The sequence below is a fragment of the Dromiciops gliroides genome, chromosome 6 (assembly GCF_019393635.1).
Source record: "Dromiciops gliroides isolate mDroGli1 chromosome 6, mDroGli1.pri, whole genome shotgun sequence".
Taxonomy (NCBI): domain Eukaryota; kingdom Metazoa; phylum Chordata; class Mammalia; order Microbiotheria; family Microbiotheriidae; genus Dromiciops; species Dromiciops gliroides.
In genome coordinates, this window is record NC_057866.1 from 226274729 (window position 1) to 226295480 (window position 20752).

The 20752-nt window shown below is 39.3% G+C and overlaps 1 protein-coding gene across 1 annotated transcript; it reads right to left on the reverse strand.

Annotated features, from left to right (window-relative positions):
* Nucleotides 1-3037: 3037 nt before the first annotated feature.
* On the reverse strand, nucleotides 3038-19750 carry RRH (retinal pigment epithelium-derived rhodopsin homolog). Its single transcript, XM_043973215.1, has 7 exons — nucleotides 19617-19750; nucleotides 14030-14220; nucleotides 10453-10552; nucleotides 8181-8334; nucleotides 7004-7172; nucleotides 4775-4953; nucleotides 3038-3165 (listed from the first exon to the last, which is right to left on the reverse strand). The coding sequence occupies exons 1-7, from the start codon at nucleotides 19720-19722 to the stop codon at nucleotides 3078-3080; spliced, it is 987 nt and encodes a 328-aa protein (XP_043829150.1). The 5' UTR covers nucleotides 19723-19750; the 3' UTR covers nucleotides 3038-3077.
* Nucleotides 19751-20752: the final 1002 nt, after the last annotated feature.

A 20752-nucleotide genomic window follows, 5' to 3' on the forward strand; every position in this document is an offset into this window, starting at 1 on the left:
GTTGAATAAACTGAGACAGAGGATAAATAACTTGCCCAGGATGACATAGCTGGTAAGTGTCTGAAGACACATTTGAACGTGTCTTCCTGACTCCCAGCCCAGTGCTCTATCCACCATACCACCTACCTGCTCAAAGAAAGAAGAAAAAGCTCTTTTTGTGGTGGCAAAGAATTGGAAATCAAGGGGATGCCCATCAAATGGGGAATGGCTGGAAAAATTGTTGCATATGAATGTGATAGAATATTATTTCACCATAAGAAATTATGAGAAGGACAGTTTCAGAGGAACTTGGGAACACCCATGTGAACTAATACAGAGAAAAGTGAGCAGAAACAGGAGAATAATTTACACAATAACACTGCAAGAATGAACATCTCTGAAAGACTTCAGAACTCTAAGCAACACAAGGACCAACCATGATGCCAGAGAACCAGTGATAAAGCATGTCCCCCACCTCCTAATAGAGAGGTCATGGACTCAACGGAACTGATGAAACAGACACTTTTGTACATGAATATACGTTGCAAGGAGTGTATTTTTCTTCTTTTTTTAGGAAGCAGGGAAAATGAATGTTTGTTGATTTAAAAAATTCAATTTAAGGAAAGATAAAGAAATTATTAGTAACCACTTTAAAACAGAGAATCCAGAGACAGGCACAAAATCTAGGTAATCAATGATTTTTTTTTTAATACAGACCTGTGATTTCATTGATTGGGAAATTCCCAGCAACTCCTCTATAACTGACAGACTTGAAAAGCTGCCTGAGGCAATAAGGCAGTGTAAAATTTGTCTGCAGTCACACAGAGGTATATGTCAGAGGCAAGACCTGAACACGGAGACTGCTATTTGTCAATAAATTGATATATCATTTAGTATTATTGAACAGCCAGATGGGGTAAAATCCTTAATTCCTGAACTAAAAAAACTTTACAAACAAAAAATAGAAAATGTGTTCCTGCAACATTAAGGGTAAATTATTTGATACTTTGAAAGATACATAATTTCATTGTGTCAGTTGCTCATAAACCAAAACTTGTTCATCTTCTGTGTGTCAGGAGGGCCCCCACCTATACTAGTTTAACAGAAGTAAAGTTGAACAGTCAGCCTTAGCACATCAAAACTATCCACAGATACTTAACCCCAATTGCCCCGCAAAAAAAAAAAAAAAAAAAACTATCCACAGACCACAGAATCTGGGCTGGCAGACTCAGTCGACTCAACTGTCATGAAACAAATGGAACAAAAGTGAATTAAATACCTAATGTTTTCAGGGCTAGGCACTGAAGAAAAACAAACTTTATATAAGGGCTTGCCCTCATGGAGTTTCCAGTCTACTCTAAGAGATAGCATGGCCTAGTGACTAGAAAGTTGAACTTGCGGGCAGAAAGACTTTGTTCAATACTCTTTTTATTTTATATCTAAGTAAACTTCCTTTTATCTCCTTCTGTTCCAACACCAAACCCATTCTAAAAGAGAACTTTACCCATCACACCCTTTGACCAAGAAATTCCACTGCTGGGAGATGACTCTATGGAGTCGATGACAAAAAGAAAAGGTCCCCAAGAGTCCACCAAAATATTTATAATAGAACTTTTGGTAGAAGCAAAAAGGGGAATGGCTAAACAAGTTGTGGCACATTAATATAATGGAATATTATTATGGTATAAGAAATGATGAATACAGAGAAGCATGGGAAGATCTTTAAGAAATAAGTGAAGGAAGCAGAACCAAGAAAGTAATATTTATGACTACAACAATGGAAACAGAACTGTTGTTATTCAGTCATTTTTCAGTCATGTCCAAATCTTTGTGACCCCATTTGGGGTTTTCTTGGCAAAGATACTGGAAGGGTTTGCCATTTCCTTCTCCAGCTCATTTGACATATGAGGAAACTGAGGCTAACAGGGTGAAGTGACTTGCCCAGGGTCACACAGCTAGTATCTGAGGCCGGATTTGAATCCAGGAAGACAAGTCTTCCTGACTCCAGGCCCAGTCCTATCCACTATACCACACAAAACTATAAAAACAGAATATTGCAAAATTATGATGACCAAATTTTACCCTAAAGAAGAGATATGAGAAAGCATCTCACATCAGATTTTTTTCACTGCCTTGGTTAGTTTTCTTGAAATTTTGTCCTCTCTTTTTTATTATTTATTATGAGAATAGAAGCAAAATATATCAATAAAACTTATGATTTAAAAAAAAATAATTCACGGTCACTCAAATCTTACAATGAGATGTTAGAGCAGAAGGAATGAGGTTTTTTGGAGGAAGCATCAAACAGGCTTCCGGGACTTAACCCAGAAACCTGACTAACCTCCTTTAATAGTGCCAGTTTTCTATATCATATATAAACGACAAACTTACAAAACCACTGCTTTGGGGAAACTACTGATTGATTCTATTTAGCATCTCAGTTGACAATACTGATTTTGGTTAAGACCGGTGAGTCCATTTTTGTTAGGAGTTCCCAATGAGGAAAATTCTTTTACCAATTCGGATCAACTTATAGTATTAGAGTTGCTTAGGGCATTGAGAGGTTAAATGATTTTCCAAAGGTCATATAATCACCCTGTGTCAGCGATTGGACTTTCATCCATATCTTCTAGACTTCAAGATCTGATGTCTATTGATTATACTACACCGAATATTAAAAGACTAATCTGCCAAAAGGAGCAAAATAAGCAAAAAAGAATATACAGGAAGATTAAATGGGCTATGACTTCATTCCTTAAACACTGTCAAGGAAGTACTGACTTGATCTTTTTTTTCTTTTTTAATCCCATTGCTTTACTATAAGAAGAAGATATAAAAATGAGGTAAAGTATTAGGTTTCTTTTTAATATACTAGTTGGGAACATTCCATTCAACAGTTCAAATACTAATAGAACACCACATGCACATGAAATAAAATTAGGCAATAGTCCTGGCTTTTGAGAATACAAGTCAGTACATGAATACAAGTAGGAATCAGCTTTGTGGGAATATTAAATAGATTAAAGTTAAAATACAGAAAAAATTGGAAAAAATGATGTAGGTTGGCTCTTTTTCCTTTCATAATTCAAAAGTTGATCTCAAGTTAGTTTCATGGGTAAAGCATTGGATACGGGCATTGACTGGTGAGTCTGACATCGGATCATCGCAGATATTGCTCTTCGGAACCTATAAGAAAGGGGAGGAATCTGTCATAATTCATAATTGCTTGAAATGTTGATTTTTTTAAAAAAACTTTCAAATGTTCTCTGTCTCTAACATCTGTATTTGAATCCTTTTAAAACACATGAAGGGGTGGCTAGGTGGCACAGTGGATAGAGTACCGGCCCTGGAGTCAGGAGGACCTGAGTTCAAATCAGGCCTCAGACACTTAACACTTACTAGCTGTGTGACCCTGGGAAAGTCACTTAACCCCAACTGCCTCACTAAAAAACAAAAACATAAACAGTCTAAAGACCAAATTCAGATTATTGCCCATAAATTAGAAAAAATTATTGTCATTTAATGTTCATCTTCCATGTCCCTGAGGTCACACTTGAATTCGAGTCTTCCTGATTCCAAGCCCAGCACTCTATCCACTGTGCCACCCACTTAATAGAGCAAGTACAACTCCAATTCAAATACAAATTTGGGCATGTATTGACTGTGTGACCCTGGACAAGTCACCTGAGGGAGTGTGGTAGAGTGATGTCAATGAATTTAATATTTAATAATCTTCTACTTCCTAGCAGGGGTCCAACCTTACTGAAAATTTTGACAATGACAGTTGAGATCAAACAGTCAACAATGGGGCAGCTAGGTGGCGCAGCAGATAAAACACCAGCCCTGGATTCAGGAGGACCTGAGTTCAAATCCAATCTCAGACACTTGACACTTACTAGCTGTGTGATCCTGGGCAAGTCACTTAACCTTCATTGCCCCAAACAAACAAAAAAACAGTCAACAAGTATTTATTAAGCACCCACTATATTTCAGACACTGGAAATTTAAAAAAAAAATCAATGAGATGATCCCTGCTGGCAAAGGATTTACATTCTAATGCAGGAGGACAAGAATAAGGGTCAATAAGGGTCCCATGGTCTAGAGCTTTCAAATGATTCTCCATCCCAATGGATGGAGAACACTAATTAGTGAGTGAATGCAATAACCATTCTTCCTGTTTGTAGGTATTAGCCATGTTGGATCATTAACAATAGGAGTTTCTCTCTGCATCTACTATACACACATATACAATAAGGTATATCTTTAGGCACACAAAAATTCAGCTGGAAGCATTTGGATTCAAATTCTAAGTTTCAAAATCCCTTCTTCTCTAGTGAATCTTCCAGGTGAAATATTTCAGTAGAATCAATCCATTCTATCCTTTCTCCCAACTTACATACAATGTAAATTGTGTTGGAGGGGGGGCGGGGGTTGGTGATAATAGAGGATGGAGAAGTAGAGGGAATCCTCCTTGAAGACACATAGAGGAGGCCTTGTTTGCCTAACATGATGCTCATCGAGACCCAGGGCTCTTCAAAGTAACATCAGACTGCTTCCCTGGGTTTGGATGAAATCTGAGAGAGCATGACTTCATGAATCCAGTGCTGCCTGACTCCACATACTACCATGGCGACGCTGGACAAATATGGGTTTGAGCATCCTCACCTAGAAGAGGAGATTTAGATCTGATGATCTCCTAGATCCCTGCCAACTCCAAACCTATGCCATCAACTCATACCTCTGTTACCTTTTAATACCAACACGACTTTGGTAGTTTCTGTTTCGAGGCACTTACTTCTTGTTGGCAGCCACATATATACAGGGATTGTAGAAGGTGGAAGATTTCGCAAAGAGAGGGGCTATGATAGCCATTGCTGGGGGAATCTCCTTTGGGTCTCCAAAAGAAGCCCATAAGCACACAACGGAATAAGGGGACCAAGCAAGCAGGAACATTAAAATCATTATCACAGACATCTGGAAAACAAGACAGTTGTCCATTTAAACACTTCAATATATAAAAATTCTCTGGCTTAGGACTGGGGCAGGGCATTGTGGTACAATCATGAGCGCTATCCCCAAAGCCAGGAAGACTGAAGTTCATGTCCTGCCTCTGATATTTAGGTACTGTGGGCAAGTCACTTAACTTTTCAATGCTACAAGGCAAATCTCTAGGGATAGAGAAGCGGTACTTATATAGTACCTACCATGTGCCAGGCACTGTGCGAAGTACTTTTTACAAATATTATCTCATTTGATCTTCACGGCACCCTATGAATTAGATACTATCAATATCCCATTTTGCAAATGAGGAAATTGAGATAAATTAAGGTTAAATGACTTGCCCATGGTCACACAGCTAGTGTCTGAGGCCAGATTTGAACTCCAGCCTTCCTGATGTCAGGCCCAGTACTCTAGCCACCATGCCTCGAAAGGCAATGACCTCCCCATAGCTACTGATGCCTTCTTTCTCTATTCTGCATATATCTATGTACCTAGTTATTTTACATACTGTCTCCCCCATTAAAATGTATGGAAGAGACTATTTCTTTATAGCCCCCTGGGCTTAGCACAATGTCTGACACACAATAAGCCCTTAATAAATGCTTGTTGAAGGGAATTTTCTCACTGGGAATCCCCTACACTAATGAAATCACAGATCCATTTCCTTCAGTTTCACCTTCCTTATATGCCCGGGGATAGCTCCAATATCAGGAGAAAGCACAGCATGAACACGTTTAATTATATGGTAAGTTAACTTTGAGAATCTTTTTTTTTTTTTAGTGAGGCAATTGGGGTTAAGTGACTTGCCCAAAGTCACACAGCTAGTAAGTGTTAAGTGTCTGAGGCCGGATTTGAACTCAGGTACTCCTGACTCCAGGGCCGGTGCTCTATCCACTGCGCCATCTGGCTGCCCCAACTTTGAGAATCTTACACAAATTTAGACAACCCTAGAACACAAGTTTTTTGTTGTTCAGTCGTTTCAGTCATGCCTTTTTGTGAATTTCATTTGGTTTTCCTGGCAAAGAGACTGCAATGGTTTGCTTTTTCCTTCTCCAGCTCATTTTACAGATGAGGAAACTGAGGCAAATAGGGTTAAGTGACTTAGCCAAGGTCACACAGCTAGTAAGTGAAGTCAGATTTGAACACAGGAAGATGAGTCTTTCTGACTCCAGGCCTGGAGCTCTAGCCACTGTACACCTCTAGCTGCCCAGAACACAGGCTTGCGATCTCATGTCAGCATTCTGAGTCCTCCCTCTTTCTTCTGGCATGGCTGGGGACTGCTGAGCAAACACTGGCCAGAGATGGGAATTAGGTGGGGGTGGGGATGAAGGGGTGGGGAAGGGCAGTAAAGGAAGGGAGGAAGAGGAAAGGAGGTAGCTCTCTCATTCAAGTGGCATGGGAAGAGACTGTGATGGCAGGAAGTGTTTGTAGGCCTAAGAAAACCAGCCTTGCCTTGTGCCATAGGTTGCTGAACCTGCCCTATCACTTCCTTAGGGTAATGGCCTATCACCTTTGACAACTTTCTATGTGCATGCTGGGGGATTCGGGTGAGGTCGAATAGCAAACTTGGAGCTCAACTGATAAGAACATAGAAGTGATAATAGACCGGTTGGGATGCATTTACATGATGAAAACAGCTAGTAATTTTGGGGTTTGTTTTGTCTTACAGGGCAATGAAGGTTAAGTGACTTGCCCAGGGTCACACAGCTAACAAGTGTCTAGTGTCTGAGGCCTGATTTGAACTCTGGTCCTTCTGAATCCAGGGCCAGTGCTTTATCTAGAGCACTACCTAGCTGCCCCCAATTTTCTAAAAGAAATATCCCCGGGGGCGGCTAGGTGGTGCAGTGGATAGAGCACCGGCCCTGGATTCAGGAGTACCTGAATTCAAATCCGGCCTCAGACACTTAACACTTACTAGCTGTGTGACCCTGGGCAAGTCACTTAACCCCCATTGCAACGCAAAAAAACCAAAAAACCAAAAAACCCAAAAACAAAAACAAATAAAAGAAATATCCCCTCTTACCTTTGTTACATCGACTTGGTTTGACCAGTCTCTGTTTATGTGCTCAGGACAGTTGCTAGGACTATATTCTTTCATCTTTTGAGAAACATTGTAGTAACAGTAAAACATGGCCACTAAGGGCATGACAAAATTTATAGCAATAACGGTCATTGTGTAAGAAACAAAAGATCTGAAAAACAAAAGCAATTATTACCCCCTAAAGAATTTTCAAACAAAAAATTAATAGAGCAAATTGCTCCTACTTAGAGATCACTCTCGCAATTTTCTTAGAAATTTTGTCTTTATAAAAAGAAAATTCATCATTTTATAGTTAATTGAGATGTTTCTGGTTTTCATAGCAGCATCCTTTTGATGAACTCCATTCTCCCAGGAAAACGATATAGCACTTTCCCCCAGAATTCTTGTGGGAGCTGCACTTTGTCTATACAGCACTCAAAAGATGTTTCCTAAGCAATCTCTGAAAAGATTGTAAGGAATGAGTAGCCGCTAGGATCTTGAGTCATCATCATCAATAATTCTGGCTCCCTGTCCCACCCCAGTTCTCTTCTCCATTCTAGGTCCTACCCTCATGTGCTCCTGATAATGCATACCCTCCACTCATAGGAAATTTCAAGAAGAAAGGAAAGGATATAGGTATATGTTGTTATTTTTAGTTGTGTCCGATTCTTTGTGATCCCATTTGGGGTTTTCTTAGCAAAGATACTGCACTGGTTTAGCATTTCCTTCTCCAGTTCATTTGACAGATGAGGAAACTGAGGCAGAGTTAAGTACTTGCCCAGGGTCAAACATCTAGTAAGTGTCTGAAGCCAGATGTGAGCTCTACCCACTTCACCATCTAGCTGCTCATATAAGTATATAGGTAAAGATAAAAGGAACTGGATATTCCTCCCTCCAGACAACTAAAGAAACTTTCCTATATCTCTTGTCTTGCTCTCAAAGCCTGTATAATCTGAAAACTCATGAAATTTTACTTCCTATTCAACTATCAGCACCATTATAAACTTTGCCTTCTATCGATATCTATGTAGGGACCTTTCTAGCTCTCAAAACATCTGCAAGGCTAAGGAATACTCTTTAAACAGAAAAAAATAAAATAAGTGAACTTAGCCAAAATCCAGAAGAATATAGAAATTCCTAAATTTGTAATGTGTGACTTTACATAGTAAAACTCTCTTATGCATCATTCTTCCGCCAGTTTATAGTACATGTAGCGCCAGTCGGATCCGGAGCATAACCAGCCCAACCTATAATAGGCATCAAGGCCCAAAAAAAGCCATTCACCCAAGCAGTCAGAATCATGATGGTGTAATTATAAGGAGTCATTCTTCTTCCTATTGACCAATAAACACAATCAATGCTGACATCATTCATCAATAAACGGTTCTGTACTTCCAATTATTTTTTTTAAGATGGGATTAAGTTAAATTGATATTAAATAGGGGTTTTTTTTGTATTTGGGAGGTTTTTTACATTTCAGCATTTTTATTCTCTCAAACTTTGAGTATGCACACATACTTCATTATTAAAGGTATTGTATTATCAAAGACAAATAAACTAATTTTGACTATGACTCACTGTACACACACTTCATATTAGAAGTATTGTGTTACCAAAAGCAGGTAAACTTATTTAGTCTGTGACCTACTCACGGCTTAGCACCTCTCTCTATCTCCGTAGTACTGACAACATTCAATTTGGCAAATGGAAGGATTCTCTACTCATTCACCCTTCCATCTGTAAAAAAAAAATATTTCCATGTGTATCCCCACTGAGCGGAGCATGGGCTGGGCAATTGAGTGAGGCCTGTGTGCCTGCGGCAGTTTCAGGGAGAGCAGTCATGCTAGGGGAGGAGCAGCCCGTTTGGGGCACCCAAGGCTAATTTTAGCCCCTTACACATCCCTACTTCCATTTCATTGCCTGGTCTCTAGGCAGTGAAGAGTTCAATCTGCTGACTGACCAAATGGAGCTTGTCAACAGACTTCAGGAAAATGATTTTTTTTTTTTAATTAATCACTTCAGCCCCACAGCTTCCTGTGTGAAGTCTGGACTTGAATCTGAACCAGAGCAAAACTGACTCTCCAAAGAAAGGTGAGCTGGAGTCCAGAACAACATGAGAATTCCTCGGCTTAAGACCATCTGAGAGAAATGATCAGCCCTGACCCACGAGCTACCTTATGATGAGTAACAAATATGGTCCCAATGCCATGGGGCATTGTACTTGTTCTTCTATAGCCCTTCTTTTGTAGGACTGATATATTTTCAACAGCACCTGAGCATCATGCTTATGAGTTCACTGTGCACCCATTGATCAGTAGATGGAGTGATAGAAATAGAATGATAATCTTTTCCCTAAAAATGCACTTGAGATTCCAAGGTCAGTTTGCTTGTTACTTTCAATATCAGAAACCTAAAGAAGAGAGACACATGGTTTCTTGGTCATCTCTGAGAAGATGGATTATGCAAAAAAAATTTTTTTGAAGAAAATGGGAAGAACTCAAGTAAGCAGTTGTCCTAAATGTAAGAATAAAAGTATAGAACAAAAACATGGGCTGAAATCAGCATCAACACTTACTCAAAAAACTACTAAAGAGACAAGATATCTTAGCATGGTAGGGAGTTACAATAAGGAAATGAAATTACTAATGAGTGTGGATGCAGGTCTACTTTCTGGTTGGGCAGTTACCATGTAGTTAACAGTTGCTGTCAGAAAGGACCAAGGGAAAGCCTGAATTAAAGATGCAAATTTAGTATGTAAAGTAGATTTTTTTCTTTTTTGGCAAGGCAATTGGGTTAAGTGACTTGCCCAGGGTCACATAGCTAGTAAGTGTTAAGTGTCTGAGGCCGGATTTGAACTCAGATCCTCCTGACTCCACGGCCAGTGCTCTATCCACTGCGCCACCTAGCTGCCCCTGTAAAGTAGATTTTAAAGCAGTTATATGCTAGATCAGTGGATCTCAAAGTGTGATCCAGGGACCCTTGGGAGTCTCTAAAACCCTTTCAGGGAGTCCATGAGGCAAAACAAAGACTGAGCTCCTTGAGAACAGGGATTGTTTGGGGGGGTTTTTGTCTTTCTTCGTATCCTAAAGCGTATCATCTCCCACAGTACATAGCACACAGTAGGTGCTAGTAACAATAGTCATAATAATCCTAAGACTTTTTAATTTTTAATAGTTAATACCTATAAACCACATAAACAAAGCCTCTTTGGGGGATCCTCAATTTTTAAGAGTGTGAAGGGGTCCTGAGACCAAAAAGTTGAAAACCACTGTATTAGACAATAGAGGCATGAGAATCATTTGAAACTGGCCTGGAAAAAACTGGGTCCCACATAAAAACAATGCTGAGTGTGGCTCAGAACCATCAAAACTGTTTTGGATAGTGTAGAATGGAGCAGTAACTCAGCCCTTATCATTAATCTGTTTTGAAAGCCCATAAGGACAGAGCTGTACCGAGATCAGGTTGACAGATGGTCAGGTAACGATCAATAGCCACAGCAGTGAGCAATCCAATACTTGCCATTCCAAAAAAGATGTTTAAACCAGCATAAATCTGAAATTAAAAATCATATACAATTTTAATCACCCTCCCAAGAAGCAATTAAAGTTATTTGACTGTTATATTCAAAAAATTTTATCTATATTCAGGCATAGTTTAATTTTTACTAATTCTTAATCAGTAAAATAAATTAATTTTCTTTTTTAACTGTTTTAATAAGTTCACTTCAGGTAAGCCTTGAATACATTTTATAACAGAAAGAGTCATTTGTTCTTTTTATGGTTTAAAAAAACCATAACCACCTGTTCAACTCAACCAATGTATCAAAAATTCAGATTTAATTTGCTTTCTTTACATTAAATATAACAATGACTATCTTAAATGCTTAATTCTAAATGGGGACTTTTAATGGAAACATTTACTGTAACAAAATGGTAACTGAACTAAATTATTTGGATACTATGAGTCTGCAAGACTGATTCAACAAGTAACCATGGAAATTCGTTTGAAAATATATGTACAACAAATGACAGCAATGGAAATCAAAAGAACAAAAAAATGAATGCTCCATAATTATACTAACTGAGCTTGACCTGGAGAAGAGTTGAGAAAATGCACTTTTCCTCTCTCTGTTACAGTAGTAAGAAAATGTGAACGTGGAATGTGGTAGACTCCATTAGACTCAGTCAATGTGCTGCTTAGCTTTGTTGAAAAACTATCACTCTTTTGTAAAAAATAACTTGTTACCAATGTCTTTTGTTTTTTGTATCATCATAGTTTTGCCCAAGTTGTTGTTGCTGCTGTTGTTAATTGTTTCAGTCATGTCCAATTCTGTGACCCCATTTGGGGTTTTCTTGCAAAGATACTGGAATGGTTTGCTATTTCCTTCTCCAGGATCTATCCTCGTCCTCCCTCCACCCCCACCCCCACCCCCGCAGAGAGCTATCCCATATAACAAATAGTAATTTTTTTTAAAGACAAAAGATGTTTCTTCTTTCTTTTTTAATCTTTGATACAGGGGACAGCTAAGTGAGTAGGGGACTAGAGAGGGGTACATTCAGAGATGAAAGTGATACAAAACCAAAAGATATTAACAAGATTTTAAAATTTTAAAAGAAAATTCATGTATAAGTGTGCTTACTCTGCTTGGCTTGGGAGTGTGCATAATTCATAAAATTGCTACCATCAGAGAGACAGTGTGACCTAATGGATAGAACACTGAAGAGAAGAGCCGACCCTGACAGTCCCTAGCTGGATGACACTGGGCCAGTTGCTTGATGTTGCTGAGCCTCAGTTTCCTCACCTAGAAAAAAGGGTTGATCATAATCTTCATCTACATTAAATGTCCACCTAAAGTTTATGAAGTTTCCTGGAAGACTTTCTGGATCTGACAAGATAGATCAAATAGGAATATATATATGGAAAGTAATTTGTAAATATAAGCTGTTATTAGGGTCATAGCACATTAGAACTGGGAAAGAGATGAGAAAGACTCCCTCACGGCCAGGCAGTTGCAGAGCACTGAATCTCCCTCAGGGAGGAAAACTGTATGCAAAGGGTCCTTTGAGCCAACAGCTGCATATAAAATCATCCCACAATATGGCCCCTTCATACTCTTCCAGTGTCCTTACACTTTATTCTCATCTTCATATTCTTCAGTCCAGCCACATTGGCCTCTTGGCTGTTCCTTGAACATACAACACTTCTCCCAATTCCAGGCATTTTCACTGACTGTCCCCTATGCCTTAAATGTCCTTCGTTCTCCTTGTCTCTGCCTCTTGGTTCCCTGCTGTTGTTGTTCGGTCACATCTGTCTCTTAGTGACCCCATTTGGGGTTTTCTTGGCAGAGATACTGGAATGGTTTGCCATTTTTTTCTCCGGCTCATTTTATAGATGAGGAAACTGAGGCAAACAGGGTGTAGTGACTTGCCCAGGGTCACACAGCTAGTAAGTCTGTGGCTTGGCTAGATTCGAACTCAGGTCTTCCTGATTCTAGACCCAGCACTATCTACTGAATCACCTAGATGCCCCCTTGGCTCCCCTGGCCTCCTTCAAATCTCAGCTAAAATCCTACGTTCTAAGAGGCCTTTTCTAATTACCCTTAGTACTACCACCTTCCCTCAGATTTGCTCCAATTTATCCTGTATACATAAGTGTGTGCACACAGTATGTACACACACATACATACATCTTGTTGATACATAGGTGATTGCATGTCATCTTCCATATTAGAATGTGAGTTTTTTGAGAACAAGGATTGTCTTTTGCTTTTTTTTTATCTCCAGGACTTAGCACAGTGCCCACCACATTTTAGATGCTTAATAAATACTAGTTGACTTGACATCTTTTTTTTTTGGGGGGGGGGCAGGGCAATGAAGGTTAAGTGACTTGCTCAAGGTCACATAGCTAGTAAGTGTGAAGTGACTGAGGCCAAATTTGAACTCAGATCCTCCTGAATCCAGGGCCAGTGCTTTACCCACTACACCACCTAGCTGCCCCCGACATCTTTATTTTTAAGCTAATAATTTCAGCTGATATTCCAAATCTTTTATAAAGCTGAATTTATTCTAGATCTCTTTCCTATAGTTCATGTGACTGATAGTCCCCATTAAAACTCTTTCTCAAACAAAATGGTGCCTTTGTTTGATGGGACTCAGGTTCTAGATGCTATATGTTCAAGACCCAAAGATCCTAGCAATCCTTCCCCTCTCTCCCAAAAGATTTGGGTTATATTAGGCTCAATAACAATTGGTGAAAGTTGGTGGTTCTCCCCTCAGTGAGCAAATTCATAAATGTTTATGAGCATCTACATACACATCCCATGCTTTGCTAGGTTCCCCAACCTCTAACACAGACCTGCCTAGTAGCTAGACCAGAACTACAACCCCATCTTCTGGTTTCTACTTCTTTCCTCTATGTTATATTTCCTCTTTGGATTGATAAAGAAAAAAGGCACTTTCAATCCTCTGACATCATTCTGCTCAAAAGCAAATTCCTAACCATTCCACAAGCCATTGTCATTGAAAGCCTAAGATCTAATAAGATTCCCACTTAAAATAAGTCCTCTTTAAAAAGAAAACATTCTAATTACTCTACCTTTTCCCCCCAAAAATGAAAATTGCTTTCAGTATTTGAGATCACAGGATCACAGCTCAGGAGTAGGAAGAGACTTCAGAGTCCCTTTGATACAAAAGTTCTGAGCCATTTTTGTGTTATGGGCAGGTGAAGCCCTTTTGCTGGTGAAGCCTTCTTGGAATCAATTTTTTTTAATGCATGAAATAAAATATATAGGATTATAAAGGAGATCAATTGCATTGAAATACAAATATCAAATTTCTTTTAAGGCCACAGACACCAACAAGGTTAAGAATCTCTACTTAGGTTCAATAATTTCATTTTACAGGTGAAGAAATTTGGACATAGGGAAGTTTTGCCTAAGATCAGAAGGAAAACTTAAACCTAGGTCTTTGAAACCAAAACCAATGATCTTGTTCCACATTATTCCCTAACAACCCAGAAGCTCTCAAATACCTGGCATCCAGCATATCCAAATTTCCAACTTCCGTAGAGGTCTGAAGCAGCAGACATGGGATAACCAATGCTGCTAACCCCTATATCAGTAACAGCCAGATTTATGATAATTGTATTTGTTGGTGTCCGAAGTTCTTTGTATTTAACAAAGATGCCTAGCACGACGACGTTGCTGAGAATACTTATCACACCTACAAAAACACAGAAAACAAGGCACTCAGTATCTTAATTTGGACATGTTTAAAAGCAAGTTCAATATGAACATCAAAGTAGCCAGAAATGATTGTGTAGACATACTAACCAGGAGCCTTAACTGATACCAATACAGTGGACTAGAGGAAGCAATAACAGGCAGAAGTAGTATCTGCACTTAAGAAAAGTCCACAAACCCCAGAATACCTTTAACAATGATAGAGCCGGGGCAGCTAGGTGGCACAGTGGATAAAGCACCGGCCCTGGATTCAGGAGTACCTGAGTTCAAATCCGGCCTCAGACACTTGACACTTACTAGCTGTGTGACCCTGGGCAAGTCACTTAACCCCCATTGCCCCGCAAACAAAAACAAACAAAAAAAACAAAAAAAACAATGATAGAGCCGGCATCCAGACCCCCCCCACTGTGACTGACTCCTCTGGATCTTGGTTCCTTAGCTGTTGTTGAGTCATTTCAGTCATGTCCTACTCTTTGTGACCCCAATTGGGGTCTTCTTGGCAAAGATATTGGAGTGGTTTGCCATTTCCTTTTCTAGCTCATTTTACAGATGAGGAAACTGAGGCAAACAGCATTAAGTGACTTGTCTAGGGTCACCCTGCCAGTAAGTGTCTGAGGCCAGATCTGAACTCGGGCCTGGCACTATTATCTACTGTGCCACCTAGCTACCCAGGTCCTTAGCTACAGTTCCTGTTTTCATTAACTATGTCTCTCCTGTGTCAGACACTCTGACTCAATTCCCTCCTCTTCCTTCGGGAAAAACTGAGAAAGGCACTTCTCTCACTTTGTGAGAAAAGCTGCCTTAAAACTGTTTAGCAACAACTCTACTCCCACCAATCTGCAACCCATATAACCACTTTTCTTTAAAGATCTCAGAACACACTCAAAGTTGTCATTTAAATATGATGAATCAAAAAGTAAACAAATAAATAAATAAATATGATGAATCGAGAGAATGGAAAGACATGTGAACTGATACAAAATGAATTAAAAAATCAAGAGTGTGGCAACCAGGGATCCTCAGGGAGCTTACCCTCTATTGGGAGGAGACACATATAAAAATAAAATTAAATTAAGAGGGAGAGAACATTAATAAATAATTAAAACCAATAAAATATTAAAATTTCAAAATTACATATAACCAAAAATATTAAATTATCATTAAATATAATATAAATAAATGTTATTATAAATTCTATACTAAAGCTAAATAAAAATATAAAATATTAAGTAAAACAAATGTTAAATGCAAGGTTACTTGAACCCATAGGACTTTTAAGAAGCCAACTATAAAAGTATATTGGCGGAGGCAACTAGGTGGTGCAGTGGATAAAGCAATGGCCTTAGATTCAGGAGGACCTGAGTTCAAATCCGGCTTTAGACACTTGACACTTAACTAGCTGTGTGACCCTGGGCAAGTCACTTTTTTTAAACCCTCATTGCCCTTAAAAAAAATAGTATATTGGCAAAAACAAAGGAAGATTTAAATAATTAGAAAGATAGTTAATGCCCATTGATGGTGTCAGGGGTCCATGGCTGCTGATTGTACAGATATACAAAAGAAAATAGAGAAGGAATCAGAAGGTCATGTCAAAGATTCAGCCATCGTGACAGCTTCAAACATGTTTTTGAATCTCAAATGGACCCTCATTGCTTCAAGGCAATCCTTTTTTCTCTTACTGATTCCTTTTTATACCCACTATGAAGTGAGTATTCCAAAACTTTTCTATTCTGTTCAACAATCCCTTTTCCCTTCTCCCTCTAAAGACCATGTCTCATATATGACTGAGAAAAGGCAGCACTGGCCCTGAGCTCCCTCCTTCTAGATCTCAAAACCACTCTACATCGTTCTCCATTTTCCTTTTCTTTGTATCCATTTTAGAAGAAATCATCCTTGCCAAGGCTCTTACTTGTTGTTGTCGTGGATCCCATCCCTTTATCTATCTCCTCTGGTAACTTATCCCTTGGATCATCCCTCCACTCTCTCATCTTCAATCCCTTTATCTACTTGCTCCTACCAACAAACAAGCCCAAATCTCATCCATTCTAAAAACAAACAAAAGAATGAATGAATGGATTCATGACCATATTCATTCCCTTAAAACTATCATCCCGGAGGGCAGCTAGGTGGCACAGTGGATAAAGCACCAGACCTGGATTCAGGAGGACCTGAATTCAAATCCATCTTCAGATACTTGACACTAGCTGTGTGACCCTGGGCAAGTCACTTAACCCTTACTGCCCTGCAAAACAAACAAAAAAACCCTATCATCCCAAATCATACCTCCTTTTCATAACCAAACTGCTAGACAATGTTACCTATGTCTTATACTTGTTGCTTCTACTTTAATTCCCACTCACGTTTTAATCCCTTAGAAATCTGGTTACTGACCTGATCACTAAACTGAAGCTACTCTCTTCAAGGTTACCAACTATCTCTAAATTGTTTAATCCAATGGCTATTTCTCAGTCCTCTCACTTCTTTCCTTATGTTGCTCTCTCTAGGTCCTCCTACACCAATCACTACTCTCCAGTCTCGCTGGCTGTATCATAACCTATATGTAATATACTTTACCCAAGGACTCATAGTGTACTTGAGATGGACACCCGGAGCATAGGACAGAAATTCTCCGTGTATGCTGATTCAAGAACTCTAAGTACTGTGACTGTCTGGAAACACAGCTTCCTGGATCTCCTCTCATCCCAAGACAGGTCAAGCTGAAATCTCAGAAATATAGAAAGTGTGTTGAGGGGAGGACATGAATCAGACGTGCTTACCCAAGTGTCTCCTCCTTAATTGTGCATGTTATCCAAGGATCTGTCCTGGGTCCTCTTCTCTTACTCTACCCTTATCTCTTAGCAATATCAACTCTCAAGAGTTCAATTATTATCTCTATATCATATGATATGATGATTAGCATTTGATTATCAAATCTACATATTCAAGCCTTAATGAACTTGGAAGTCTGTGGTGGAAGTGGAGAAAAAGTCCACATGCTAGAGATATGATGAAAGTAGAACTTAGCAACAGATTTGTTGTAGGGGATGAGAGAGAGGAAAGAGGCAAAGATAGTTCCAAGGATATAAGCTTGGGTGACTAGAAGAATGGTGGCACCATTAACAGAAGTAGAAAAGTTAAATAAGGGTCTGAAGTAGGATTTGAACTCAGGTCTTCCAGACCCCAAGACCAGCATCCACTATACCACCTAATCTTTTTTTTGGGGGGGGGCACACCAGGCAATGAGGGTTAAGTGACTTGCCCAGGGTCACACAGCTAGTGTTGTGTCTGAGGCCACATTTTAACTCAGGTCCTCCTGAATCCAGGGCCAGTGCTTTATGCACTGCACCTCCTAGCTGCCCCCTTAGCTATCTAATCTTAATGGTACTCTAATAAACTCATATTCATTAACGTAAGGAACTGGTTCTTTTTTTATCTTTGTATCTCCATTGCTAGCCCAGCACTTTGCCTATAGTAGGGTTGCTGAACTGAATCAGATGATATATAAACTTTATGGGCGGGAGGGAAGGATTTATTAAGGACCCCAGCAGCTGCGGCAGGCGCCAGGTTAAGCACTGTACAAAAATTATTTCATTTGACCCTTACATCCACTCTGGGACCATTTTACAGTTGAGGAAACTGAAGCAGGCAGAGGTTGGGTAGTTCTCCACGATCACAAAGACAGCTAATGTAGGAGTCTGGATTTGAACTCTAGTGTTCCTGACTCGGCACCCAGTGCTTTGTGCGACATGGCACCGCCTAGCGACTGAGCTGGAGACGTTATTGGTGTTAACAATATTTCTGACTATAACTATATATATAAAAAACTTAACTAACATTTATTCTGAAAACAGAACAAAAATTTAACACACAACATGTATAAGGTAGCTGATATTTAAAGGCAGCTGATGGTACATTGGATGGAGCACCAGGCCTGGAGTCAGAACTGCTCGGTTCAAATGCAGTTTCAGAAATTTACTAGCTGTATGACTCTGGGCAAGTCATTTAATCTCAGCTTTCTCATCTGTAAAATGGCGATAATAATAGCACCTTTCCAGGGTCACTGTGGGGACCAAATGAGATAATAAACTATAAAGCCCTTTGCAGTGTTTGGCACATAGTAAGCACTATATAAATGTTAGGTATCATCATCATCGTTATTATTAAAAAGCACATAGACACCAATCTTTCCTTCCTTCTCCTTCCTTCATACTCCCTCCCTCCCTTATAAGGAATCAATATTATTTAAGGATAACACTCAGTGTCCAATGAATCCAGCCTAAGCAAGGAAACTGTAATGCTTCTCTATATTGCGCCCCCCCCCAAATTATGTAAATCAACATTGAGGCTCAAAATCCAATGAGGTTGGGGCAGCTAGGTGGCGCAGTGGATAGAGCACTGGCCCTGGAGTCAGGAGGACCTGAGTTCAAATCTGGCCTCAGACACTTAACACTTAACTACCTGTGTGACCCTAGGCAAGTCACTTAACCCCAATTGCCTCACCAAAAAAAATCCAATGAGGTCAGCTTAAGAATACTTAGTCTTATATGAGAGAATATTTCAAATTACTAACAAGAAATCCAAAATGATACAAGGTTATTTCAAAAATTTGATATAGCAGCACAAAGCTGAAAATGTATAAATATTATTTATAAATGTAACAACTGTTTCATTTAAAAAATAATTGTTTTAATGCTTCTGCTGTCTTTTTAGTTGTACATTAGCATAAAATCATTGATACAAAGTATTGCTGGGGTTAAAGAAATACGAATGATTCTGGAAAAAGTGCTATGTTTAGGGAGGACTTAAGATTTTCTGAATGAATGATGAATGATAATAAAGAATGCTTTATTTTCATGGATTTGCCACTAGTAAATCCAAAGCACTTTCTTCCTGTTCAAGGTACTATATATTTCCAATTCATATCTTTAGGCAACAGAAATTGCTGACGTGTCAGACTTCATCTATAGAGTTTCTTATCAGGAGTTCCCCTTTTCTCAGGGAAAACAGAAGTCTGGGGGGAAAAAAGAAAAATCTATGAAAACCAACCCATGCCCAACCACAATATTGTGAAAATTGTCTGAGAAAATAGCAGATGGCCAGGAAAAGCAAAAAAACCCACAAAACACTGGAAGTAGCACATTTCTTTTTACTTCTAACAATAGAACGTGTTGCAGTGTACTAGCCAAACCAAGGTGGTAATATTCCCAATTATTGATTGAAAATTGCAAATCAAAGGAATTTTACACATTTCTCTATTTCATACTGATCAAAGACCAAGTGTATATGAAATGCGTTGACTTGAGATAACTGAAACTCCACTCATCTTTTTCTTCCCCCGTTTTAAAACATAACTATTCAAACAGAAAAAATAAGTACCTGCTGTGATCAAATAAGCAGCGACAATGTTGTGCTCTACTGGTGAAAAAACTGAGTGACCTTCCTTTTCAGGTTCCAAACTCCTGAATGAATCATTCTGAAACATTTTGTAGAGTAGATGCTGGGGAACAACTTTCCAGACAAGTCTTCAGAAGCTACGAAATGTTTTCAGGGAAAGATTTTCAAGACAAATCAGTTCCACTGATAGACCTGAAAGAGAAGACCTTTTACTGGAGGGCATCCCCCACTAGATTTAATTGGGCTCAACTGAAAATGGGTTAAGTTCCCACAACAAGAGATAAGCTTGTTAGTAGAACAAAGAGCAACCAACACTAAGCATTTTGGCCAAGATGCTTGGGCATCAGCCTTAAGTCTAAAGAGATTACTAAGTATTGGGGCCAGACCCTGCCACAATAGGCTGAGAAAAAATTCTTCTAGATCTCGTAAATATGAATTGCCAGTTGAGAATGTTCTCTAATTGTATTGAACCTAGAAAACAGTGTGTGTGTATGTGTGTCTCTAATTCTAAGACTACACCTAGAAAACAGTTCTGGGGCTAGGTACACGTGAAGGTAAGGGATAGATAGGTGGAATGCATGGGTAGCTAGGGAGAAGGATCTGAAAGCAGGGAAAAGGAGAAACAATAAAGGATTGTGTCCCTCCCACAGGGCTAAGCTTAGCTATAGTAAACAAATTTCAGAGAGGACAGTGGGTGACCTGCCAAAAAATACTAGTGAGGCACCAAGCAAGTTAAATTCTAAGGCCTGGCAGATGCTAGATGTAGGGCATGTTGTGGGGCACCTATTGTGTGATGTGGCAGAACTGCTTAGACTTGCCAAAATAGAGCTGGGGCAACCCCAAATTCTAAATCAAGTCACCCAAGAAGATAGATCAACCTTTCAACTTAAACATCTTGGAAACAATAGACAACAGACTGAAACAGAAGAGCTGGGAACCCAGAGCCCAGAGCCATTTGCACTGAGACCACAAAAAGAGCTACAGGATGCTACAACATAAGGAAGAGGAAAGGTTATAAGGGACTCCAAGTCTGAGCTTCAGCGACCTTAGTATCAAAACATCACAAACATCCTTCTTATCTATGTCTGAGTGGTTTCCCTTTGACGGACATGAGAAGG